Source organism: Macaca thibetana, chromosome 2 (assembly GCF_024542745.1).
Source record: "Macaca thibetana thibetana isolate TM-01 chromosome 2, ASM2454274v1, whole genome shotgun sequence".
Lineage (NCBI taxonomy): Eukaryota > Metazoa > Chordata > Mammalia > Primates > Cercopithecidae > Macaca > Macaca thibetana.
This window is the reverse complement of record NC_065579.1, coordinates 103,075,872-103,103,194: the sequence shown is the minus strand read 5'-3', so window position 1 is coordinate 103,103,194 and position 27,323 is coordinate 103,075,872. Positions and strand designations below refer to the sequence as shown.

Below are 27,323 nucleotides of genomic sequence, written 5' to 3'. Positions count from 1 at the left end.
AATTCTAGTCATATGATAAATGAGCATTTGCCTCCTTCCTGGGATTATTTTTGTTACAGAGGCCTTACATTAATTTTATTTGTCTCCCTGAGCCATTTTCAGTTTGTTTTTACCTAATACTCGTATTTCTCTTTCTTAAAGGGCAGGAAGTCTTAACATGTTTTTTAAAAAATAAAAATAATCTTGGCCGGATGTGATGGCTCATGCCCATGATCCCAGCACTTTGGGAGCCCGAGGCGGGTGAATCACTTGAGGTCAGGAGTTCGAGACCAGCCTGGCCAAAATAGAGAAACCCCATCTTTACTAAAAATACTAAAATTAGCCGGGCATGGTTGTGGGTGCCTGTAATCCCAGCTACTCAGGAGGCTGAAACAGGAGAATTGCTTGAACCTGGAGATGGAGGTTGCAGTGAGCCAAGATTGTGCCACTGCACCTCAGCCTGGGTGACACAGCGAGATTCTGTCTCAAAAAAAAAAAAAATAATAATAATCAGATTAAGCTTTGAAGGTTAGGAAAAAACCTTATGCAGATAATATGGTTTACTAGTGAGAATTTAGGTAACAAAATGATAAGTGAAAGGTCAAAAAAAAAGTTTTTGAGTTTTTTTTTGACATAAAGACATGTGGTACGTTTTCCTGATTAATGTACTGTCCATGGGTAGGTGAAAACTCACCCATATTGGCAGGGGGAAGTATAACTTAATAGTTAATTTACTTTTATTTTTATTTTTATTTTATTTTATTTTATTTTATTTTACTTTATTTTATTTTGAGATAGAGTCTTGCTCTATTGCCCAGGCTGGAGTGCAGTGATGCGATCTTGGCTCACTGCAATCTCCACCTCCTGGGTTCACGCCATTCTGCCTCAGCCTCCTGAGTGGCTGGACTACAGGCATCCGCCACCACGCCCATCTAATTTTTTGTATTTTTAGTAGAGATGAGGTTTCACCATGTTAGCCAGGATGGTCTCGATCTCCTGACCTCGTGATCTCTCTGCCTCAGCCTCCCAAAGTGCTGGGATTACAGGCGTGAACCACCATGCCTGGCCTATGTTTATTTTTATTTATTTATTTTTTTTTAGATGGAGTCTCATTCTGTCACCCAGGTTGGAGTGCAGTGGCGCAATCTTGGCTCACTGCAACCTCCGTCACCTGGGTTCAAGCGATTCTCCTGACTCAGCCTCCCAAGTAGCTGGGATTACAGGCATGCACCATCACACCGGCTAATTTTTGTATTTTTAGTAGAGACTGGGTTTCACCATGTTGGCCAGGCTGGTCTTGAACTCCTGACCTTGGGTGTTCCACCTGCCTTGGCCTCCCAAAGTGCTGGAATTACAGACATGAGCCACCACGCCTGGCCTAAGTTATTTTAAAAAGCAGTATAAATGCTATTATCTAGCAGGTCTGAGGATTCTCTTTAAAGAACTTTATTACTTTATTTATTTATTTATTTATTACTTTATTTTTTTATTGAGACAGAGTCTTCCTCCGTCGCCAAGGCTGGAGTGCGGTGGCAGGATCTCAGCTCACTGCAATCTCTACCTCCTGGGTTCAAGTGATTCTCATGCCTCAGCCTTCTGAGTAGCTGGGATTACAGGCATGTGCCACCATGCCTGGCTGGGTTTTTTTGTATTTTTAATAGAGATGGGGTTTCACCATGTTGGCCAGGCTGATCTTGAACTCCTGACCTTAAGTGATCTGCTCACCTTGGCCTCCCAAAGCACTGGGATGACAGGTGTGAACCATCTCACTTGGCCTAAAGGATATTAAAGAAGAAAATTTCGAGCCGGGTGCAGTGGCTCACGCCTGTAATCCCAGCACTTTGGGAGGCCGTGATGGGTGGATCATGAGGTCAGGAGATGGAGACCATCCTGGCTAACACAGTGAAACCCCATCTCTACTAAAAAAATACAAAAAAAATAGCTGGGCCTGGTGGCGGGTACCTGTAGTCCCAGATATGCGGGAGGCTGAGGCCATAGAATGGCATCAGTCTGGGAGGTGGAGCTTGCAGTGAGCCAAGATTTTGCCACCGCACTCCAGCCCAGGTGACAGAGTGAGACTCCATCTCAAAAAAAAAAAAAAAAAAAAAGAAAATTTCACTATTTTATATCATAACATTATCAATAAATTTGGTAGACTTCTTATTCAATTGGAATGATACAAATTAGATGGAACGTAGATGTGAGCAGAAATAAAATTGCCAGATTGAGTATATTGAAGGTATAAAGAGTTTGTTTTCAAAGAAATATTGTATTTCCTATATTGTCTTAATATGATCACATTGAACAACTATTTGTGATTGAGTTTGGAAGACTATGAAATCGCCCACTGCTTGGTTTTGAGGGACTTAGGTCTATTGTAAAAGACTTGCAAAAAGGGAGGATAAAAATGGGGCCTGGTGACATAATAATGACTAAATGTTGCTTCTTTATTTTGCAGTTCCAATTCCTAGCAGATTTAATAGACGAGTATCAGGTATGTGTTCTATTTCATAACATACTACTAAAATGCCGTTTTAAGATAGGAATATATTGAAAAAACAGATATGTTGAATAAAAAGATAAGCTCCCATCACAGAATATTATCTAAAAGTAAAATCATCTATAGTTTCTTTATTCTGTTTTTAAGTTCTGAGTATGTATGTACATATTTTATATTGCTATAATTGGTACAGTTTGTCTCTTTGCATTTATGTCATTACTATTTTTTCATGTTTATAATTACAGCTTCAGAAAATGATTTTTCATATTCCTGTTTCTGGTATTCTGGCTTATGCCGCCATTAACTCTTACATATACCTTTTTGAGCCACTGGAATTATTTCCTCAGTTTGGGTGCTGGAAGTGGCATTCTCTGGTCAGAGACTGAGCATTGCCTTGGCTTTTTCTGTCTTATTTTCCAGAGACATTTCACAGATTAGGCTGCTGGGAGAAAGGCACCCTGTACATGCCTCTTTTCCACTAATATCTCAATAACATGGAATTTAGATGTAAAATAGTACTTCACATCATTTTATATGGCATTTCTCTTGGTTGTTAAAAAAAAAAATGAATGCTGGCCAGGCGCAGTGGCTCACACCTGTTATCCTAGCACTTTGGGAGGTCTTGGCGGGCGGATCACGAGGTCAGGAGCTCAAGACCAGTCTGGCTAACATGGTGAAACCTGTGTCTACTAAAAATACAAAAGAATTAGCCAGGTGCAGTAGTGCGTCCCTGTAGTCCCAGCTACTTGGGAGGCTGAGGCAGGAGAATCACTTGAACCCGGGAGGCGGAGGTTTCAGTGAGCCAGGATCGCGCCACTGCACTCCAGCCTGGGCAACAGAGCGAGACTCCGTCTCAAAAAAAAAAAAAAAAAAAAAAAAAAAAGAACGCTTTCCAAATATGGGAAATCTGTTTGTATTTTCTTTTTTTTTTTCTTTTTTTTTTTTTTTTGAGACTGAGTCTGGCTCTGTCGCCCAGGCTGGAGTGCAGTGGCCGGATCTCAGCTCACTGCAAGCTCCGCCTCCCAGGTTCACGCCATTCTCCTGCCTCAGCCTCTGGAGTAGCTGGGACCACAGGCGCCCGCCACCTCGCCCGGCTAGTTTTTTGTATTTTTTAGTAGAGACGGGGTTTCACCGTGTTAGCCAGGATGGTCTCGATCTCCTGACCTTGTGATCCGCCCGTCTCAGCCTCCCAAAGTGCTGGGATTACAGGCTTGAGCCACCGTGCCCGGCTTGTATTTTCTTATGTGGTACTAGGTTGGTAATATTTTGCCCTTTTTTCTGGTATAGTCCATATTAGTTTAAAAATAAGTTTGGGTAAACTTTCTATCCAGGTTTTTGACCTTTTGAAATTTTTAATGCAAAATTTCCTTAGGTGGTTATGCTATTTTTTTAATTGAGTTAGAGATGTTAATATATGACTGTTACCTCAAACACTGCTGGACACATAGGCACTCAGTAAATATTTATTGCATATGCACATCTTTTTTTTTTTTAAATGATTGTTTCTGAGAAGGCTCCCCTTTTTTTCATAAAACTGGTAAATATATTTTATGGAAGTTTTTCTTAAAGTGTTTGACTTTTTGATAAATATGGAATTTATTTGGTAGTACAGTGGAATGTTAATGTGTTTCAAAACTGCTAGGCAAGTGGTATGTATCACATTGTTCTTTCATATTTCCTTGTTTTAGGAAGGTTTCTTGATTTAAAATTGTCATCTGACCTATTATAGTGCTAGGAATTGCTTTTCTATCCCTTAATCTTTGTCTTTGAGAAAATCGGCTCATTTATGTTTTCAGAAAGCTTTTGTTATCATTCTACACAAAAATCTGTTGAAAGGAGGTTGAAGAATATGTTATGGTAAGAGAATCAATATCCTGAGAGTAGGTATTAAGGTTAGTTTGATACCCGTAAACTATTATCTTCCATTTTTGTTCATCTCTGCCCTGCACCTTTTTTTCCTCTGAAAGATTAGTTAAATCCCTTGACATCTGTAGGATAGGTCTGGGAGATGGAGAGTATAGTGATACCTCCTCCCTAGGTCACAGTTGGTGTTAGTTTGTGAATTGCTGCTTGGCCCTCTGCCAGTATTGTTCAAATCTTGAACCTTGTGGAAGACTCAGACAAGTACATGGTATTATCCCTCCTCCTCAGATTTTGTAATCTTAGGATTTAAGATTGAAATGTTAAATGAAAATAAAAGATTTTTCAAATAATTCAGTAGGATGATACAGGAATCCTGTAATCATACGTAAAGTATCCTCTCATAATACATTTTTTTTTTTTTTTGAGATGGAGTCTCACTCTGTCCCCCTGGCTGGAGTGCAGTGGCGCGATCTCGGCTCACTGCAAGCTCCGCCTCCCGGGATCATGCCATTCTCCTGCCTCAGCCTCCTGAGTAGCTGGGACTACAGGCGCCCGCCACCACGCCCGGCTAGTTTTTTTTTTTGTATTTTTAGTAGAGACGGGGTTTCACCGTGTTAGCCAGGATGGTCTCAATCTCCTGACCTCGTGATCCACCCGCCTCGGCCTCCCAAAGTGCTGGGATTACAGGCGTGAGCCACCACGCCCGGCCTACATTACATTTTTTAAGTGCAGACTGTGTGCTAGGTGCAGTTTTAAGGACTTTCTAAATACCTGCCTTATATTGTTGAATATAATCTTCAAAAAAACACTTTCAGTGAGGTCCATACCATGATTATCCCCAATTTACAGATGAGGAAACTGGAAACAAAGCAGAGGTTTAGTAACTTGCAGTAGTTGAGGTGAGCATATGCCCATAGGTAGCATGGATCCTAAGTACTTAGCCTTGCTATCTCTAAGGATTCTTTCTTTTACCCTCTGGAACTCTTGGTTAGTCTTCAGCTAAATCCCCCAAATTCTCACCCTGTTCTCTCAGTGCAGCTTTCACTTTCCAGCTGTAGCTGAAGCTTGGCTTGCCCTGTAGGCTTCTCAAACAATGGCTCTTTCCTCTTCTACCTTTCTTGTAACACTGATGGGAAATGGGTGAATGTCTATTGATTCTCCTGGCTGCTTCCAGATCATTCTCTATCCCTTCTCCCTGAAACCTTCAGTTTAAAACTTCGCATTATGGCTGGCCATAGTGGCTCACACCTGTAATCCCAGCACTTTGGGAGGCTGAGGTGTGAGGATTGCTTGAGCCTAGAAGTTTGAGACCAGCCGGGCAACACAGTAAGACCCCATCTCTCAAAAAATTGAAAAAATTAGCTGGGCATGATGGTGCACACATGTAGTCCTAGCTATTCAGGAGGCTGAGTTAAGAAGATTGCTTGAGCCTGGAAGGTCAATGCTGCAGTGAGCTATGATCGTTCCACTATACTCCAGCCTGGATGACAGAGTGAAATTCTATCTTAAAAAAAAAAAATTAAAATAAAACTTAACATTATTATATTTTACCAGCCACTGCTCCTCCTTGTTTTAGTCATCTAACAATCCCCAGGTTGTTCCTACTTATTTCCACATATAGATGATTCTTCCAATGTCTGGCCTTCCATTCTTTGACCTCCTCTCCTCCAAGAATCTTGTCCTCCAGTTGTCCACCCTACTTCAGCCACTCACTCCCAATGGTCATACTCTGCTATGACAAGCATTGCAACTCTTTATCATTTCAGTGAGTGGTCCCATTCTGCAACCACTGCCTGCTGTCTTCTCAGCTCCTTTGCTGTCCTACTCAAACCTGGATAACTTGTTGATTCTGTAGTCTTTTTACTATTCCTCACTTCTTCCTTACTAACCTTAAATTCCTGAGTCAGTGATTATAATCACTCCCTGGCACATACCCTCAATTTGCTTTTCCCTTTAAGTTTTTATTATTTATTTATTTGTTTGTTTATTTATTTTGACACAGGATCTCACTCTGTACCCATGCTAGAGTGCAGTGGCATGATCACGGCTCATTGCAGCCTCAACTTCCCAGGCTCCAGTGATCCTCCTGCCTCAGCCTCCTGAGTAGCTGGGACCACAGGTGCACACTACCATGCCTGGCTAATTTTTGTATTTTTAGTAGAGACAGGGTTTGGCCATGTTGCGTAGGTTGGTCTTGAATTCCTGAGCTCAAGCAATCCGCTTAGCTTGGCCTTCCAATGTGCTTGTTTTACAGGTATGAGCCACCATACCTAGCCTTACTTTTCCCTTTTTATTTGCTTTGCTAAACTGACTTTGGTTAAGTTCAGTTCTCCACTTTGTGCCTATACCAATAATAGCTGAACCTGGTTGGAGGAAAATAGATAGCCTTATTGACTGATCTTACTTTCAGTTCATGATTATTAACTTCTAGTAGGCTCTTGATACCAGCAATCATGCTATGTTCCCATGCTTTTTTTTTTTAATAAATTTTTTTTGAGACAGTCTTTCCTTGTCGCACAGGCTAGAGTGCAGTGGCACAATCTTGGCTCACTTCAACCTCCACGTCTTGAGTTCAAATGATTCTCATGCTTTAGCCTAATTTTTGTATTTTAGTAGAAATGAGGTTTCACCATGTTGGCCAGGCGGGTCTTGAACTCCTGGCCTCAGGTAGTCTGCCTGCCTCAGCCTCCCAGCATGAGCCACTGCTCCCAGCCATTTTTTTTTTTTTTTTTTTTTTTTTTTTTTTGAGACGGAGTCTCGCTCTGTCACCCAGGCTGGAGTGCAGTGGCCGGATCTCAGCTCACTGCAAGCTCCATCTCCCGGGTTTACGCCATTCTCCTGACTCAGCCTCCCGAGTAGCTGGGACTACATTAGCTGGGACTACAGGCGCCCGCCACCTCACCCGGCTAGTTTTTTGTATTTTTTAGTAGAGACGGGGTTTCACCATGTTAGCCAGGATGGTCTTGATCTCCTGACCTCGTGATCCACCTGTCTCGGCCTCCCAAAGTGCTGGGATTACAGGCTTGAGCCACCGCGCCCGGCCAGCGGCCAGCCTTTTAAAATAAATTTTAGGCCCGGCACGGTGGTTCATACCTGTAATCCCAAGCACTTTGGAAGGCCGAGGCGAATGGATCACCTGAGCCCAGGAGTTCGAGAGCAGCCTGGCCAAGATGGTGAAACTCTGTCTTTACTAAAAATACTAAAAATTGGCTGGGCATGGTAGTGGGTGACTGTAATCCCAGCTATTCAGGAGGCTGAGGCAGGAGAATTGCTTGAACCTGGGAAGTGGAGGTTGCAGTGAGCTGAGATTGCGCCATTGCACTCCAGCCTGGGTGACAAGAGCAAGACTCTGTCTCATTAATTAATTAATTTGAGAGACAAGGTCTCCTTCTATTGCCCAGGCTGGGCTAGAGTGCATTGGTACAATCATAGCTTACTGCAGCCTTGAAATCGTGGGCTTAGGGGATCCTCCTGCCTCAGCCTCCCGAGTAGCTGGGACGACAAGTGTGCACCACCATGCCCAGCTAATTTATTTTTTGTAGAGATAAGGTCTCCCTTTGTTGCCCAGGCTGGTCTCAAACTCCTGGTTTCAAACTATCCTCCTGTCTTGGCCTCCCAGTGTTGGGATTACAGGTGTGAGCCACAAGCTCCATGCTTTGTTCACTTGTGTTCTCCTAGATAAGGCTTTCATACCTTCCCCTTCTCAAAACCTCCTATGCTTCCTTCCTCATCCTTAGCAGATGATCTTGTTCCCTATTTAACCAAAGAAGTAGGAAAACGAGAATTTCCAGAATCCCATCACTATCTATTCTTCACTTGCCTATGAGTTTACAGTATCCACCTGTGCTAGATCCCATCCCTTCATCCTTTTAGCTGTTAGCTCCTCTCCTGCATAATCTTTTATCTTTTAACTCAGTTACTCTTTCAGCAAAGAAACATATCATTGACTCTATTTCTTAAAAAATAAACTTTTTTTGACTGTTGTTTTCTCTCCAACCTTTTTGTCTCCATACCTTTAAAGCAAAACCGCCTGAAGGAGCTGTTTGTATTTGCTATTTCTAGTTGCTTTACTTCTATTTTGAGATAGAGTCTGGCTGTGTCACCCAGGCTGGAGTTGGTGTGATCTTGGCTCACTGCTACCTCTACCTCCCAGGTACAAGCGATTCCTGTACCTCAGCCTCTGAGTAGCTGGGATTACAGGCGTATGCCACTATGCCTGGCTAATTTTTGTGTTTTTAGTGGAGACAAGGTTTTGCCACGTTGGCCAGGCTGGCCTTGAACGCCTGGCCTCTTAAGCCTATTCTAATCAGACTTTTTTTTTTTTCCTTTTAAACTCAGTGGTAAGAATCTAATCAGACTCTTGCTTCTGTATCTCACCAAAATTATCTTTCTTGTTTGCTCACTCACATTCTTCAGACCTTCATTTAAAGGACACCTTTTTCAGGCCGGGCGAGGTGGCCTGTAATCCCACCACTTTGGGAGGCCAAGGCAAGTGGATCACCTGAGGTCAGGAGTTTGAGACCAACCTGACCAACATGGTGAAACCCCATCTGTACTAAAAATACAAAAATTAGACGGGCGTGGTGGCAGGCGCCTGTAATCCCAGCTACTCAGGAGGCTGAGGCAGGAGAATTGCTTCAACCTGGGAGGCGGAGGTTGCAGTGAACCAAGATCGTACCATTGCACTCCAGCCTGGGCAACAAGAGTGAAGCGGTCTCAAAAAAATTAAATAAATAAATAAATAAATAAATACACACACAAAGTTAGCTGGGCATGATGGCGCATGCCTATATCCCAGCTTCTTGTGAGGCTGAGGCAGGAGAATCACTTAAACTCTGGAGACGGAAGTTACAGTGAGCCGAGATTGTGCCATTGCACTCCAGCCTGGGCAACAAGCGTGAAACTCCATCTCAAACAAACAAAAAAATACAAAAATTAGCTGGACGTGGCTGAGGCAGGAGAATCGCTTGAACCCAGGAGGCGGAGGTGGCAGTGAGCCGAGATCGCACCACTGCACTCCAGCCAGTGCTATAGAGCAAGACTCAGCCTGAATATAACATAACATAACATAACATAACATAACATAACATAACATAACATAACATAACATAACAACATAACATAACATAAAATATAACATAGCCGGGCACAGTAGCTCATGCCTGTAATCCCAGCACTTTGGGAGGCTGTGGTGGGCTGGTCACCAGAGGTAGGGAGTTCGAGATCAGCCTGTCCAACATTGTGAAACCCCATCTCTACTAAAAATACAAAAATTTGGCCAGGTGTGGTGGCTCACACCTGTAATCCCAGCACTTTGGGAGGCTGAGGTGTGCGGATCACCTGAGGTCAGGAGTTCAAGACCAGCCTGGCCAGCATGGTGAAGCTTCGTCTCGACTAAAAATACAAAAAATAGCTGGATATGGTGGCAGGCACCTGTAATCCCAGCTACTTGGGAGGCTAAGGCAGGAGAATCACTTGAACCTGGGAGGCATAGGTTGCAATGAGCCAGAATCCCGCCGTTGCACTCCAGCTTAGGCAACAAGAGCGAGACTCCGTCTCAAAAAATAGTAAAAATACAAAAACTCAGCCAGTGTAGTGGCCCACGCCTGTAATCCCAGCTACTCGGGAGGCTAAGACACAAGAATCACTTGAACCCAGGAGGCAGTTTGCAGTGAGCGAAGATTGCACCACTGCACTCCATTCTGGAAGACAGAGTGAGACTGTCCGCCCCCGCCAACAAAAAGAAAAGCTGTGCCTTCCAAGTTCTACATTCTAGCAAAACAGTCCCTCTATATCAAGTGATAGAGTAAATGAAGAGAGTTCATGGATTCCTTAAATGCGGCTTTCTTATGTAGTCCCAAATTAGTATGTATGTGTGTATATATATATATTTTTTTTTAATTTTGTTTGTTTTTTTTTTTTTTTTGAGATGGAGTCTCGCTCTGTCACTCAGACTGGAGTCAGTGGCACAATCTCAGCTCACTGCAACTTCCACCTCCTGGGTTCAAGCGATTTTCCTGCCTCAGCCTCTCTAGTAGCTGGGACTACAGGCATGTGCCACCACGCCTGGCTAATTTTTGTATTTTTAGTAGAGACGGGGTTTCACCATATTGGCCAGGCTGATCTTCAACTCCTGACCTTGTCATCTACCCGCCTCGGCCTCCCAAAGTGATGGGATTACAGATATGAGCTACCATGCCCAGCCCTCCCAAATTAGTATTAACTGTCTTTGAGTTGGAAATGTTAGTATGATTTTATTTAATTAAAAAACTTCCGGCCGGGCGCGGTGGCTCAAGCCTGTAATCCCAGCACTTTGGGAGGCCGAGGCGGGCGGATCACAAGGTCAGGAGATCGAGACCACAGTGAAACCCCGTCTCTACTAAAAATACAAAAAATTAGCCGGGCGCGCGGTGGCGGGCGCCTGTAGTCCCAGCTACTCAGGAGGCTGAGGCAGGAGAATGGCGGGAACCCGGGAGGCGGAGCTTGCAGTGAGCCGAGATCGCGCCACTGCACTCCAGCCTGGGCAACAGCGTGAGACTCCGTCTCAAAAAAAAAAAAAAAAAAAAAAAAACTTCCTTTGTTGGCCGATGTGGTGGCTCATGCCTGTAATCCCAGCACTTTGGGAGGCTGAGGTGGGCAGATCACAAGGTCAGGAGTTCAAGACCAGTCTCACTAACATAGTGAAACTCTGTCTCTACTAAAAATACAAAAATTCACTGAGTATGGTGGCATATGCCTGTAATCCCACCTACTCGGGAGGCTGAGGCAGGAGAATTGCTTGAACCTGGGAGGTGGAGGTTGCAGTGAGCCAAGACCGTGCCATTGCACTCCAGCCTGGGCAACAGAGTAAGACTCCATCTCAAAAAACAAAACAAAAAAAAACCCTCCTTTGTCAAAAAACAGCCCAACTTTTTTTTTTTTTTTTTTTTTTTTTTTTTTGAGACGGAGTCTCGCTCTGTCACCCAGGCTGGAGTGCAGTGGTGCGATCTCGGCTCACGGCAAGCTCCGCCTCCCGGGTTCACGCCATTCTCCTGCCTCAGCCTCCGAGTAGCTGGGACTACAGATGCACACCACCACGCGCAGCTAATTTTTTGTATTTTTAGTAGAGACGGGGTTTCACCATGTTAGCCAGGATGGTCTCGATCTCCTGACCTCGTGATCCGCCCACCTTGGCCTCCCAAAGTGCTGGGATTACAGGCGTGAGCCACCGCGCCTGGCTAAGCCCAACTTTTATTTATTAAATACCTGTTGAAACATCAAGGCATATTAATCAGAAATGTGTGTATTGGCATCTTGCCACATTTAGGAATGGAATATTTTGACTCTAGTGATAACTGTGACAGGCAACAGAACCATCCACTGAGAAACTGGTGCCATGTCAGTCACCCATTTCTGCATTGCAGGTGCTCTTCAGCAGACACCCCTGCCCTTTTAAGGCTTATGTGCTTACTATATATACTAAAATACTGATTTTTGTCATTATATTCTTTCATAGTATGCAGTATTTTTTCCATCTATAGCTACCTGCAGCTGAAATTACTACGTATTGCTTAAAATAATTTAGAAATCCAGTGTTGTGGACTAATTGGTTTTCCCCAAATTCATATATTGAAGTCCTAACCCCGATGTGATTATATTTTTTAGATAGGGCCTTTATTTATTTATTTATTTTTTTGAGACGGAGTCTCGCTGTGTCACCCAGGCTGGAGTGCAGTGGCACGATCTCAGCTCACTGCAAGCTCCGCCTCCCGGGTTTATGCCATTCTCCTGCCTCAGCCTCCGAGTAGCTGGGACTACAGGCGCCCGCCACCACGCCCGGCTAGTTTTTTGTATTTTTAGTAGAGACGGGGTTTCACCATGTTAGCCAGGATGGTCTCGATCTCCTGACTTCGTGATCCACCCGCCTCGGCCTCCCAAAGTACTGGGATTACAGGCTTGAGCCACCGCGCCCGGCCTTTAGATAGGGCCTTTAAAGAGGTAATGAAGGTGAAACGAGGTCATAGGGTACCCTAATCTAATAGGACTGATGTCCTTGTAAGTCATCCTCCCACCCAGGCCTCCCAAATTATTGGGATTACAGGTGTGAGCCGCCATGCCTGGCCACTGTGTTGCTATTTTTTTTTTTTTTTGAGACGGAGTCTCGCTCTGTCGCCCAGGCTGGAGTGCAGTGGCCGGATCTCAGCTCACTGCAAGCTCCGCCTCCCAGGTTTACGTCATTCTCCTGCCTCAGCCTCCCGAGTAGCTGGGACTACAGGCGCCACCTCGCCCGGCTAGTTTTTGTGTGTGTGTGTTTTTTTTTTTTTTTTTTTTTTTTTTTTGTATTTTTTAGTAGAGACGGGGTTTCACCGTGTTAGCCAGGATGGTCTTGATCTCCTGACCTCGTGATCCGCCCATCTCAGCCTCCCAAAGTGCTGGGATTACAGGCGTGAGCCACCGCGCCTGGCCTGTGTTGCTATTTTAATAATCATTTCCTGTAAGTCTTGAGTATTTCATGACACATGATATAATGTTTGAGGTTGTGTAGGAGATCATACAGATTCTGGACCTTCTCCAGGTAACTTGTGTACTGAGGCAAGCAGCCAGATGTGCAGAACCCTTGGGGCAGCAACAATCACGTAGGTACTGTAAAATGGATTTTTTTCATAGAAAATAAGGCGAGTAATTTAGGACCAGGACCAAGAAGAAGTAAAGAGATTGAGGGGAACAGAGGAAGAGGGCAAAGGGAGGTAAGTCCAGTTTCAAAAGGGAGCCTAGATGTGTGGGCTCACGCCTGTAATCCCAGCATTTTGGGAGACCGAGGTGGATGGATCACCTAAGGTCAGGAGTTTGAGACCAGCCTGGCCAATATGGTAAAAGCCCGTCTCTACTGAAAATACAAAAATTAGCCAGGTGTGGTGGTGTGTGCCTGTAATCCTAGCTACTCGGGAGGCTGAGACAGGAGAATTGCTTGAACCCAGGAGGTGGAGGTTGCAGTGAGCCAAGATCCAAGATTGTACCACTGCACCACTGCACTCCAGCCTGGGCGACAGAGTGAGACTCCGTCTCAAAAAAAGGGAAAAAAGGACATTATGCTAAGTGAAATAAGCCAGGTATAGAAGGACGAATACTGCATTATTCTACTTACATGTGGTATCGTGGTGTCTAAAATAGACTCAGGTCAGGTGCAGTGGCTCATACCTGTAATCCCAACACTTTGGAAGGCTAAGGCAGGAAAATTACTTGAGGCCAGGAGTTTGAGACCAGTTTGGGCAACGTAATGGGACCTTGTCTTTACAAAATAAGTTAAATTAAATAGTCAAATTCAGGCCAGGTGCTGTGGCTCATGCCTGTAATCCCAGCACTTTGGGAGGTATTTGGGAAGTGCGTGGAGTTTCCATGCACTTCCTGGGTACGCCACCCTCCAGGAACCTTCATGTACTCAACTATCTGGAAGTTCTACTGTTGTGAACTTAAAAACTTGTTACCAGGGTAGCTCTCATGTTAAGTGTTCTTACCGTAATAAATAAATAAACAATAGGAAAGGGAAGAAAACTTAAAACCAGGTTTGAAAAATTGAAGCACGTTTTTCCACAAATAGAAACATATTAACAATTTTAATGGAAACTAGTTTTGTTTAAATAATAGTGTTGCATCTGAAGATGTGATGACTGTAATTAACATTTGCTGCCTCAGTTATATAAATGCCTAAAAATATTAAAATGAGCTAAGTTGCCAAAGTACTTTCTTCCACAATTGGAGGAAAAGCAGGCCTAGAAGTAGCCCAAGACTGTGTCATTATCAGCAAAATTCTATCAGTCTCATCACTGAAAGCTTATTTTTTTCAACTTTTCAATGAAATATGTGTATGAAAGATTTCATACACAAAAGGGCTGGGTGCAGTGGCTCAGGCCTGTAATTCCAGCACTTTGGGAGGCCGAGGTGGGCGGATCACTTGAGGCCAGGAGTTTGAGACCAGCCTGGCCAACATAATGAAACCCCATCTCTACTAAAAATGCAAAAATTAGCTGGGCGTGGTGGTGTGCGCCTGTAATTCCAGCTACTCAGGAGGCTGAGGCACAAGAATCACCTGAATCCAGGAGACTGAGGTTACAGTGAGCCGAGATTGTGCCACTGCACACCACCATAGGTAACAGAGTGTGAGACTCTGTCTCAAAAAAAAAAATTAATTAATTAATTTATAAAAGGAAGATGTCATGCACAAAAGTAGAGAAAGTATAATACCCATGTACCCATTTATTTCCTGAAATGAAGTTTTTTTTTTTTTATGTATTATTCTAAGTAGTTGTTTTGAACTCTTAGACCAAGGAGTAGCAATTGGAATACACTGAATTAAATAAGGCCAAATATGAGAATATTTCTGAAGCAGAATTTGATGTATTCATTGGATAAGAGGTGAGAGAAGAAAGTCTGATGAATTCCAAATTTCTAGTTTAGAAAACTAGTCTGTAATGGCATTAATCAAGAGCACAGAGAACCAAGAAACTTGAAGTTTGACAAAGTGTCTGGTTAGATGCCCTTGATGCAGTTTCCCCAGTTTCCTACCAGAATACTTATGATGATGCAAAAAGTAACAACAGAAATATCTAGGAGGCTGGGCATGGTGGCTCACACCTGTAATCCCAGCACTTTGGGAGACTGAGGCCGGTGGATCACCTGAAGTCAGGAGTTCGAGACCAGCCTGGCCAATATGGTGAAACTCCATCTCTACTAAAAATACAAAAATTAGCTGGGCACGGTGGCCAGTGCCTGTAATCCCAGCTACTCAGGAGGCTGAGGCAGGAGAACTGCTTGAACCTGGGAGGAGGAGGTTGCAGTGAGCCGAGATCATGCCGTTGCACTCCAGACTGGGCAATAAGAGCAAAACTGTGTCTCAAAAAAAAAAAAAAGAAAGAAAAAAAAGAAACGTTTAGGAACTAAGATAGGTGTCTGTCTTAATCCTTAGGGAAGAATTGAGATAATGCACCCTGGCCTCATCTGGAAACAAAAATGCTTGGAGAAAGGTAGTGAGTCATTACCTATATCCCACTGTTACTTTCCTGGCTCAGTAAACCAAGGCCCACACTAGCCAGAAACTGGGCAGCCCTCTGCAGAGCATCGCTTAATGCTATTTCAGGGACTAGAGTGGTGTATCTTTTCTTACTCTATCCGCCCTAATTTTTCTCTTATCTGTTTTAGGATACAAGGTCCCTGTTGGGCACTTGGTATTGATGGCATTACTGCACGAGTGGCATGGGCCACACAAGTCGAGTATTATCTGCTAAGACAGGGATGGGAGAGTCCTGGGTATAGGACACAATGGAAACCATAATTTCTCAGATCTTTTATTGGTTTAGAGAATCAGTGAGGAAAAGGAAGTTGGGGTGTAGCTAGACCAGGACTGCAGTGAGTAAGTGTCTCTAAGAAACTGGGAAATAACTGGGAGTGGGGCTGGGCACGGTGGATCACTTGAGGTCAGGAGTTCAAGACCAGCCTGGCCAACATGGTGAAACCCCATCTCCACGAAAAATATAAAAATTAGCTGGGTGTGGTGGCGTGCACCTGTAACCCCAGTTACTCGGGAGGCTGAGGCAGAAGAATCACTTGAACCTGAGAGGCAGAGTTTGCAGTGAGCTGAGATCATGTCAACTGCGCTACAGCCTAGGCAAGACAGGGAGACTCTGTCTCAGTAATAATAATAATAATAAGAAATAAAAATAAATAATTGGGAGTGGTATGTATCGGCCTGTCCCATAGTTGTAGATACATGGAGTCTTTTAGCCGTCACACAGATTGAGAGTAGGGTCAAGAACTGTTTGTTGCCTGTTAAACAGATGATAAATAAATCCTAATAAACAATACAGGGCCTATGAGTAAACTCAGCTGGTTAAGGATATAAGAGGAGTGAAGACTAGAAAGGTCCACTACAAAATGCTCAGTAAAGTACAAGAAATCATTGCACTTACGAATTCTGAGCAAAAAGCCAAAGATAAAATTGGCTGAGATGAAACAGAAAATGGGTGTGATAAGATTATAAGGAAACTAAAAACAATGAGCAAGAATTAAATACATAAAAAGAGTTGGCCTGGCGCGGTGGCTCATACCTGTAATCTCAACACTTTGGGAGGCTGAGATGGGTAGATCACTTGAGGTCACGAGTTCGAGACCAGCCTGGCCAACATGGCAAAAAAAGAAAAAAAAAGGTCTCTACTAAAAATACAAAAATTAGCACTTGTAATCCCAGCTACCTGGGAGGCTGAAGCAGGAAAATCGCTTGAACCTGGGAGGTGGAGGTTGCAGTGAGCCAAGATCACACCACTGTGCTACAGCCTGGATGACAGTATAAAGCTCTGTCTTAGGAGGGGTCGGGGGGAAACCATAGAGAAAGCAAAAAGAGCAAAGTTGTAAGGGTAGAAAGAAATATGTGATGGAGGTTAGCCTGGAAGAAAGGACAGTTGTTAAAGGAGCTGAAATAGAGAACAGAACCAACATAACAATAATTCTCCAGAAACCCAGAACAAATGGAACCAAGATAGTAATGGTAATAGTTCAAGTTGCCTCCTTACCGTGCCTGACACCTGTCTACTTGAATCCTTATGACAGTCTTTAGAGAGAAGTCACTGCTGTTTGTGCCATTATGCAGAGGAAGGGTGGAGATAGGCAATAAATTACCTCTAGTCACACAGCTGTTACAGATCGTTGATGATTTATTAGAATAAAACTTTTCCCAGCTGTAATGGCCTGTATTGTGAAGAGGGAGTAGGTTTGCTGCATTCTGAGAAACATCAGTAATCACAACTAGTTCATTCTTGGTAACAACAGTTTTGTTAGTAAGTACAAAACTCTTTATTCAGTAGATAATTTATTGTCTCTTTGCAAATAACACATAGGGGTGAGATTTTAAAATGCTTTGTATTGATATCTCCATTTCTAATTCTTCCTCCAGTCCATATTTGTATCCCCCTTCTCACCAGTAAGAAATATCTGTGTGTTTGTTTATTTACTCACTACAGTAATACACATAGAAGAGTTTTGGAATTAAAGGCTGGGCGCGGTGGCTCACACCTGTAATCCCAGCACTTTGGGAGGCCAAGGCAGGCAGATCACAAAGTCAAGAGATTGAGATCATCCTGGCCAACATGGTGAAACCCCATCTCTACTAAAACTACAAAAATTAGCTGGGTGTGGTGGCACGTGCCTCTAGACCTAGCTACTAAGGAGGCTAAGGCAGGAGAATCACTCGAAACAGGGAGGTGGAGATTGCAGTGGGCCAAGATTGCGCCACTGTACTCCAACCTGGGTGAAAGAGCAAGACTCTCTGAAGAAGAGTTTTGGAATTGCTATACCATCACCAACATCAATTGTTTTTTGTTGGAATGCAGTATATCCCACTGAGGGTGGATGGTCAGAATACTATGTTCAGAAGCTACTTAGAATCTGATTCTTTCCTTCTCTAATTGTGTTATCACCCCGATACATGGGTAGGTTTTTTTTCTTTGTACTTAGTTTTAGGGTCCTTGTTATCTATTTAATTTTTAAAATATGTGAAAAATTAACATGGCTTAAATGTCAAAACTTTTTGTATACAAATGTTTCCTCAGGCCAGTCACGGTGCCTCACGCCTGTAATCCCAGCACTTTGGGAGGCCGAGGCGGGCAGTTGAGGTTAGGAGATCGAGATCATCCAGGCTAACACGGTGAAACCCCTTCTCTACTAAAAATACAAAAAATTAGCTGGGTGTGGTGGCAGGCACCTGTAGTCCCAGCTACTTGGGAGGCTGAGGCAGGAGAATGGCGTGAACCCGGGAGGCAGAGCTTGCAGTGGGCGGAGATCACATCACTGTACTCCAGCCTAGGTGACAGAGCAAGACTCCGTCTCAAAAACAAACAAACAAAAGTTTCCTCTGAGAAGTTTCATTCCTTTCCCTATCCCTTCTTTCCTGTTTCTATCTATACACTAGGACAGTAATTTCATTACTTTCCGGTTTATTCTTCCCAAATTGTTTCATTTTGGAAAAATTAACTGGTAAAAGTATATTTATTTTCCCTCCATTCTTAGCTCTCCTTTCTCATGGAAGTCCTTTCTTCTGCAAGAGATAGCATGCCATATATACTCTTCTTCACCTTGCCTTTTTTCCCTTTATGTCTCACACAACTTACTCTCTATTTTTTTTGAGATGGAGTCTCATTCTGTCAACCAGGCTGGAGTGCAGTGGCATGATCTCGGCTCACTGCAACCTCTGTCTCCCAAGTTCAAGTGCTTCTCCTGTCTCAGCCTCCTGAGTAGCTGGGACTACAGGCACACGCCACCATGCCCAGCTAATTTTTTTATTTTTAGTAGAGGTGGGGTTTCACCATGTTGGCTAGGATGGTCTCGATCTCTTGACCTCGTGATCCGTCCGCCTCAGCCTCCCAGCATTACAGCCTCCACGCCTTGTAATGCTGAGATTACAAGCGTGAGCATTTATGTTATACATCAGGTGGATCACCTGATGTCAGGAGCTCGAGAGCAGCCTGACCAACATGGTGAAACTCCATCCCTACTGAAAATACAAAATTAACTAGGCATGGTGGTACAGCGCCTGTAATCCCAGCTACCTGGGAAGCTGAGGCAAGAGAATCGCTTGAACCTGGGAGATGGAGGTTGCAGAGAGCCGAGATTGTGCCACTGTATTCTAGCCTGGGCAACAAGAGCAAAACTCTGTCTCTAAAAAAAAGAAAGAAAACAGTGAATAAAAGATAATTGAGTTTACTTCCTATTTTTCCTAAAGCCACACGTCTGTTAAATTCATTCTTTGTTTTTTTCTCTCCAATTTTAGTCTGTGCTGAGACCTATAACCCTGATGAGGAAGAGGAAGATACAGATCCAAGGGTAAGACCCAAGCAAAGATGTTAGGTAGAATTGTATTTCTCATTAACTCCCCTTCTCTACATACCAAAAACTCATCATACTAATCATTAAATACAAATTAAAATATCAATGAAGTGACATTTTCAATCTAACAAATTGAAAGCTGCATTGGTTGAGGGTATGGTGAGAAGTGCCTAGCTGTTGCTGTCAGAAGCCTTAAACAGGCTGTGCGTGGTGGCTCACACCTATAATGCAAACACTTTAAGAGGCTGAGGCAGGAGGATTGCTTGAGGCCAGGAGTTCAAGACCAGCCTGCACAATATAGCAAGACCCCATCTCTGGGGAAAAAAAAAAAAATTAGCTGGTTTGGTGGCATGTGCCTGTATTCATAGCTACTTAGGAGCCTGAGGCAGGAGGATTGCTGCTTGAGTCTAGGAGGTCGAGGCTGAAAAGAAAAAAAAAAAACAACTGCTGGGCATGTGGCTCACACCTGTAATCCCAGTGCTTTGGGAGGTTGAGGTGGGAAGATCACTTGAATCCCAGGAGTTTGAGACTAGCCTGGGCAATGTAGTTAGACCTCATCTCATTAAAAAAAAAAAAAAAATTAACAACAAGCCTTAAAGACTTAGAGCCAGGCCAATTGATTTAGCATTTACCTAAAGGAGAATTCATCCCTAATGAAAGTTGGATCCTTCCTGAGGATGTACAAATGGAGTTTATCGTAGTGTTATAACAATGAAAAGTGGAAACAACCTAAACGACCCAAAATATGGGATTACCAGGGGCTAAATTATAGTACATTCAAATGGAGAGAATCTGTAGCCATTGAAAGTGATGGTACAGGACTCTATGTAATGGCATGGGATGTATGTTTGTGTGAGGTGCATTTTATAGACCATTTTGTAAATTTAAAAATTTGAAATATATATATAGAGATTTTGTAAATTAAAAAATTTGAAATATATATATTTATTTGTATATATGTATGTATAGAAAATTCTATCTGGAAGGATATACCCCAGATGTTAATAGTGGTTGTGGCAAAACCATGTTTGATTTTTGGGTGCTTTTTAAAAAAAAAAAAGTTTTTTAAACTTCTGTACAATTGAGGTAAATTATTTTTTGTTTGTTTTTGTTTTTTGTTTTTGTTTTTTTGAGACGGACTCTCGCACTGTCACCTAGGCTGGAGTGCAGTGACGCGAATTCGGCTCATTGGAACTTCCACCTCCTGGGTTCAAGTGATTCTCCTGCCTCAGTCTCCCGACATAAATTACTTTTATGAGAGCATGTATGAACTATAATTTTTAAAAGATTGATATTATAGACTGGGTGTGGTAACTCAGGCCTGTAATCCCAGCACTTTGGGAGGCCAAGGTGGGTGGATCACCTGTCAGGAGTTCGAGATCATCCTGGCCCACCTGGTGAAACCTCATCTCTACTAAAATACAAAAATTAGTTGGGTGTGGTGGTGGGCGCCTATAATCCCAGCTACTCAGGAGGCTGAGGCAGGAGAATTGCTTGAACCCGGGAGGCCAAGGTTGTGGTGATCAGATCACATCACTGTACTCCAGCCTGGGTGACAGAGTGAGATTCCATCTCAAAAAAAAAAAAAAAAGATTGCTGTTATAAAAACCTTTAGTGGGCCAGGCACGGTGGCTCATACCTGTAATCCCAGCACTTTGGGAGGCTGAGGCAGGTGGATCACAAGGTCAGGAGTTTGAGACCAGCCTGACCAATATGGTGAAACCCCATCTCTACTGAAAATACAAAAATTAGCCAGGTGTGGTGGCGCCCACCTATAATCCCAGCTACTCAGGAGGCTGAGGCAGGAGAATCACTTGAACCTGGGAGGCGGAGGTTGTAGTGACCCAAAATCACACCACTGCACTACAACCTGGGCGACAGAGTGAGACTCTGTCTCAAAAAAAAAAAAAAGCTTTAGTGATCTATTATGTTACCCTTAAATCAAGTTACCCTTAAAATGAGTAACTTATGAAAAATATCTGAAATATTCTAATAAATGCTACCATTTTTGTGAATGTAAAAATCCTGTAGATTAAATTTTTTGTTCTAGCTATTGTAAAATTATTGATGACTAAAACAGTTTTTTCTAATTTAATATCACAAATTTAAAATACTTAACACTTTTTTTTGTTGTTGTTGTTGAGACGGAGTCTCGCGCCAGTCCCAGGCTGGAGTGCAGTGGCCGGATCTCAGTTCACTGCAAGCTCCGCCTCCCGGGTTTATGCCATTCTCCTGCCTCAGCCTCCCAAGTAGCTGGGACTACAGGCGCCCGCCACCTCGCCCGGCTAGTTTTTTGTATTTTTTTTATTAGAGGCGGGGTTTCACTGTGTTAGCCAGGATGGTCTCGATCTCCTGACCTCGTGATCCGCCCGTCTCGGCCTCCCAAAGTGCTGGGATTACAGGCTTGAGCCACCGCGCCCGGCCTTTTTTTTTTTTTTTTTTGAGACAGAGTTTCGCTCTTGTTGCCCAGGCTGGAGTACAATGGTGTGATCTTGGCTCACTGCAACCTCCGCCTCCTGGGTTCAAGCAATTCTCCTGCCTTAGCCTCCCAGGTAGCTGGAATTACAGGCATGCGCCACCACGCCTGGCTAATTTTGTATTTTTAGTAGAGATGGGTTTCTCCATGTTGGTCAGGCTGGTTTCGAACTCCTGACCTCGTGATCTGCCCGCCTCGGCCTCCCAAAGTGCTGGGATTACCTGGGATTATAGGAGCGAGCCACCGTGCCCAGCCTTTTTTTTTTTTTTTTGAGATGGAATCTTGCTCTGTCACCAGGCTAGAGTGCAGTGGTGCGGTCTTGGCTCACTGCAACCTCCTCTGATTCCCCGGTTCAAGCGATTCTCCCACCTCAGCCTCCCGAGTAGCTGGGATTACAGGCATGCGCCACCATGCCCAGCTAATTTTTCTATTTTTAGTAGAGACGGAGTTTCACTGTGTTGGCCAGGATGGTCTCGATCTCCTGACATCGTGATCCGCCTGCCTCGGCCTCCCAAAGTGTTGGGATTACAGGCATGAGCCACCTCGCCTGGCCAACACTTTTAACATCTATTATTTCTGGTCAGATTAAATGATGTACTTTTTTTTTTTTTTTTTTGAGTAGATGCTCAATATTTGTTTAATGAACAAATTTATAAGCCTCTGCTTTATGGATGAAGATCCTGAGGCTCCCAGGGGACAGCTCACTTGCTGCCAGCCACGTAGTCAGCAGGTGGCTTCAGGGCTGGTGCTTTTCACCTCTATATTACATTGCCCCTCCACCTTCAGCATGCAGCTTGATATTTATGTAAAATTAAAATTACAGAAACCATGCTCTTTATTTTTCCCACTTTTTGGAGAAAGAAATATACCAGTCTTTAGGTGGTTATGTTAAAATGGAATAAAACAATTTCCATGGTTTTATTTGGATTGGCAGGTGATTCATCCTAAAACTGATGAACAGAGATGCAGACTTCAGGAAGCTTGCAAAGATATTCTCCTTTTCAAAAATCTCGATCAGGTAACATTGATTTCTAAAGTATTTTTATTATAATGATCTTTTAGCTTTGCTCCTATTTGTCACTTAAACTTTAATTTTTAGCATCCTAACCATAGCCGTATTAAGCATAAACCTTAGATTCATCTTACATACAAATGTTTCATTGTATTGACCACTTTAACCCAGACATGATCTTTTAGATGCCTTTTAGTGCAGTAGTCCCCCTTATCCTTGGTTTTTGCTTTCCAGGGTTTCAGTTACCCATAGTCAACAACAGCCCAAAAATACTAAATGGAGAATTCCAGAAATAATTCCTAAGTTTTAAAAGGCATGCCGTTCCGAGTAGTGTGATGAATCTCATACTGTCCTGCTCTGCTATCACCTAGAACACAAATCATCACTTTATCCCAGTGTATTCATGCCATATATGCCACCTGCCCATTAGTCACTTAGTCACCATCTAGCAGTACTCATATTCACGTAACCCTTATTTTACTTAATAATGGCCCCAAAGCACAAGAGAAGCAATGCTGGCAATTCGGATATGCCAAAAAGAAGCCATAAAATGCTTCCTTTAAGTGAAAAGATGAGAGAAATTTAAGGAAAGAAAGGAAGAAAGAGAGAGAGAGAAAAGAAAGAAAAGAAAGGGTGAGATAGAAAGAGGGAGAGAGAGAAGGGAAGAGAGAAAGAAAGAAAAGGAAGGAAGGAAGAAAGGAAGGGAGAGAGGGAGGGTGGGAGAAAGAAATTGTATACCGAGGTTGCAGAGATCTATGATAAGAATGAATCTTCTGGCTGAGTGCGGTGGCTCATGCCTGTAATCCTAGCACTCTGGGAGGCTGAGGTGGGTGGAGTTCAAGACCAGCCTGGCCAACATAGTGAAATTCCGTCTCTACTAAAAATACAAAAATTAGCCAGGTGTGGTAGTGTGCACCTGTAATCCCAGCTACTCAGGAGGCTGAGGCAGGAGAACTGCTTGAATCCAGGAGGCGGAGGTTGCAGTGAGCTGAGATCACACCATTGCACTCCAGTCTGGGTGACAGAGCAAGACTCCCATCTCAAAATCAAAAAAAAAATATATATATATATAAGAATGAATCTTCTATCTGTAAAACTGTGAAGAAGGAAAAAGAAATTTCTGCTAGTTTTGCTGTCGCACCTCAAACTGCCCAAGTTACAGCCACAGTGCGTGTTAAGTATTTGGTTAAGATGGAAAAGGCATTACATTTGTGGGTGGAAGATACGAACAGAAATGTTTTCCAATTGACAGCAATGGGGTTCAACACTATCTGTGGTTTCAGACATCCACATATCCCCTTGGAACATATTCCCCATGGATAAGAGGAGGACTGCTGTATTTTTCTGAGCTGCTTTGGCACTTTCTCCAAGACAAAACTGATAATTTGAAGAGCATGCAATTTTGTCATGTTGCAAGGAAATGCTCAGATTTGCATGACCCTGGTTTAGTTTGGAGGTCTGAATTTATCCTACAAAGAGATTGATTTTTCTGAAGATGCTGGTATGTAGTTCCCTTCATTGATAATAGTTAACCCACTGGCTTACCACAGTATGTGATAAGTGCTGCTTGAGAATGGTGTGTTTCTGCAGGGCCTAGCATAGGATCCGTGACCTGGGCCTGTCCTCCCTCTCTTCGTGGTAGAAATAAAGAACAAGGGCTATCTCCTGATGGGTGTCCTAGTACATTTGGGCTGCTATAACAAAATATCATAACCTGGGTAGTTTATAAACAGTGGAAATTTCTCATAGTTCTGGAGTCTGGGAAATCCAAGCTCAAGGTGCCAGCAGAGTTGGTGTCTGACCAGGAACCCACTTCCTGGTTCATAGATTACCATCTCTGAATCACATGCAGTAAGTACTTCAACATTGTTGGTAGTCTTGGAAACTGTAACTTTAAGCAAAACAACCTATAATGGAACCTTTTTTTTTCCCTCATCAGTGTTATAACTGTGTTATTTGAGGACCTTCTATACATTGTTTTGCTTATAGTCACAGTTTTCAAGAACCTATCAACCACTTTAAGTGAGGACTTACTGTGTTTTGTTTGGTTGTCATGTTGTTATTTTAGTCTCCTCTAACCTAGAAATGCTCCCCTTCCACCCCTTTTATTCTATATCTCATGACACATGTGTTTGAAGAGTACAGACTAGAAGAAGAAAAGTGACATAGAACAAGAGGCTTCCAGCAGGCAATCCACAGGCTAGGTACAGATGTCTGTGTTTGTTCTGTATTGTACATGAAAATTTAAATTTATTGCCAGCATTTAAATAGGAGATTTCTGGCAACGCTGGGCTCACATTCCAGTGAATGTGGGTAACACGTCAATTGCAAGCCTATTTGTCAGCTTATACAGTATTCAACTCACATGGAACTAAATATACTTTTTGGTGATACTCAATTATCGTAGTAGTACAGTCACTCTGATAGAACATAAACTCACCTGGAATTATGCAGTCATAAAATTATTCTTTTTCCAGGTCTTCAGTCTACATTCCTCCAAAGAGAAAGTCTCTTTTTTTAATTGAACCTGGTATTCTTTAGTGACTCCCTAATAATCACTGATCTCCCTGTCTGACAGGGATGCTGGCCCTAGACTGAGACCATTGTTTCATAGAATTTAATAGTATTATTTTCTTTTCATTATACTTATAGACATAGTTGATGTCTGGTTATGGCAGGCAATAGTAGTAAGTAATTGTATGTGCTGTATGCAAATGAAGCAGTATTAGCTGTCTTATAATCTCATTTATTGAGTATCTGTTGTTTCGTAAATACTTCCTAGGTTTTTCTCCTTTGGTCATAAAAATTGATAACCTGGAATCTTTGTTATACCCTTTTTGAAACTGAAGTTCACTGGGCGTGGTGGCTCACGCCTGTAATTCTAGCACTTTGGGAAGCCAAGGTGGGCGGATCACATGAGGTCAGGAGTTTGAGACCTGCCTGGCCAACATGGCAGAACCCCATCTCTACTAAAAATATAAACATTAGCCAGGCGTGATGGTGCAGGCCTGTAGTCCCAGCTACTCAGGCAGCTGAGGCAGGAGAATTGCTTGAACTCAGGAGGTAGAGGTTGCAGTGAGCTGAGATCACACCACTGAACTCCAGCCTGGGCAACAGAGTGAGACTCTGTCTCTAGAAAAAAAGAAAAAAAAAGATACTGAAGCTCAGCGAGGTTAAGTGACCAGTTTTGCTAGTCAAAAGCAGTTGTGCTATTCCAAAAGATAACCTCTAAGCCACAGCAGTCCTTTAGATCTGATGATCCTGTTAAGATCAACACCTGTAGGAAGGTGGCAGCATATGGCTTTACACGTAACATAGTGGAACCATCAGGCAGGTGATAGTCAATATTTTTGCGTAAATTGTGGGAAGCTTTTTCAAAACAATACTGCCTCAGAAGACTTGCCAATTTGCTGTCTGCTGAGGTACATGGAGGTGCAAAGCTGAATGGTCCCAGGAAAGCATTTGTTTCAGACAACCTTTAGGTTTCTGTTTGAATGTGGGGACTTCTGTTATATAGTCACAAATTGAGATAATTATGGTCACTGCTTTTTTGCAGCATATGTAAGGCTATTTTTCCTTCTTGTGCATACCCTGCAGGAACAACTTTCTCAAGTTCTTGATGCCATGTTTGAAAGGATAGTCAAAGCTGATGAGCATGTCATTGACCAAGGAGATGATGGAGACAACTTTTATGTCATAGAACGGTAGGAGATGGAGCTTTGGAATTGTGTGGCCACACTTAATCGGATTCATGAATCAGTGCAGATGCTTTATCCTATTCTGTATTCAGCCCAGAGAGGCTTAGGGCCAAGTGAAAAAGCTTCCCAAAGCCTTGTGAGAGTCCACAGCTTGTCCCTCTCTACCAGTGCTGTCCTGAGTTCTCAGCACAACTCATATTTGAAGAGCAATCATCTAGAGTGGAAAGTCTCCTTTAGGCCAGGTGCGGTGGCTCACGCCTGTAATCCCAGTACTTTGGGAGGCCAAGGCCAGTGGATTACTTGAGGTGAGGGGTTCGAGACCAGCCTGGCCAATATGGTGAAACCCCGTATCTACTAAAAATACAAAAATTAGCCGGATGTGGCGGTGCATGCCTGTAATCCCAGCTGCTTGGGAGGCTGAGGCTGGAGAATCGCTTGAACCCAGGAGGCGAAGGTGGTTGCAGTGAGCTGAGACCCCACCACTGCACTCTAGCTGGGCAACAGAGCAAGACTCCGTCTCAAAAAAAAAAAAGAAAAAAGAAAGTCTTCTTTACAGTGCAGGGTGTGCTTTATAAACATGTTATTTGCCAGTGTCAAGTGAATTGATTCCCTGAAGAATTAGCCATGGTGCTATAGTTGTTTGAATCTTCATATTCGAGCCTGATTTTACTCATTAATATGCTGCCCTGACCTTAACCCCTCTGGCTCAGATGTAAGTATTAGGAAAAAATGAAATATTTGGGCTTGGCCTGCTCACCTTACTGTGTCCTAACCTCTTGAGCTTAGTATCCTCTTTGGCTGGTGGCAGTGAGGTAGGTATCCTGATCCCCTTAGTCCTGAAAGAAGCACTCTCATTAAGAGTTTAACATCAATAAGATATTGCTTCACCTGATATCTTCCATTAATTTAAAAATAAAATGGTTTTTGGAGCTAGATAATAAAAAG

The 27,323-nt window shown here is 43.1% G+C and overlaps 1 protein-coding gene across 1 annotated transcript in view; it reads left to right on the top strand.

Moving 5' to 3' along the window:
* The window catches only part of PRKAR2A (protein kinase cAMP-dependent type II regulatory subunit alpha), a 103,700-nt gene that overhangs the window by 36,559 nt on the left and 39,818 nt on the right, over positions 1 to 27,323 (top strand). Inside the window, exons 2-5 of the mRNA XM_050780944.1 lie at positions 2,438 to 2,473; positions 19,137 to 19,189; positions 22,603 to 22,686; positions 26,278 to 26,384. Coding sequence (XP_050636901.1) covers positions 2,438 to 2,473; positions 19,137 to 19,189; positions 22,603 to 22,686; positions 26,278 to 26,384 — 280 coding nt within the window. The remainder of the gene's footprint in view (positions 1 to 2,437; positions 2,474 to 19,136; positions 19,190 to 22,602; positions 22,687 to 26,277; positions 26,385 to 27,323) is intronic.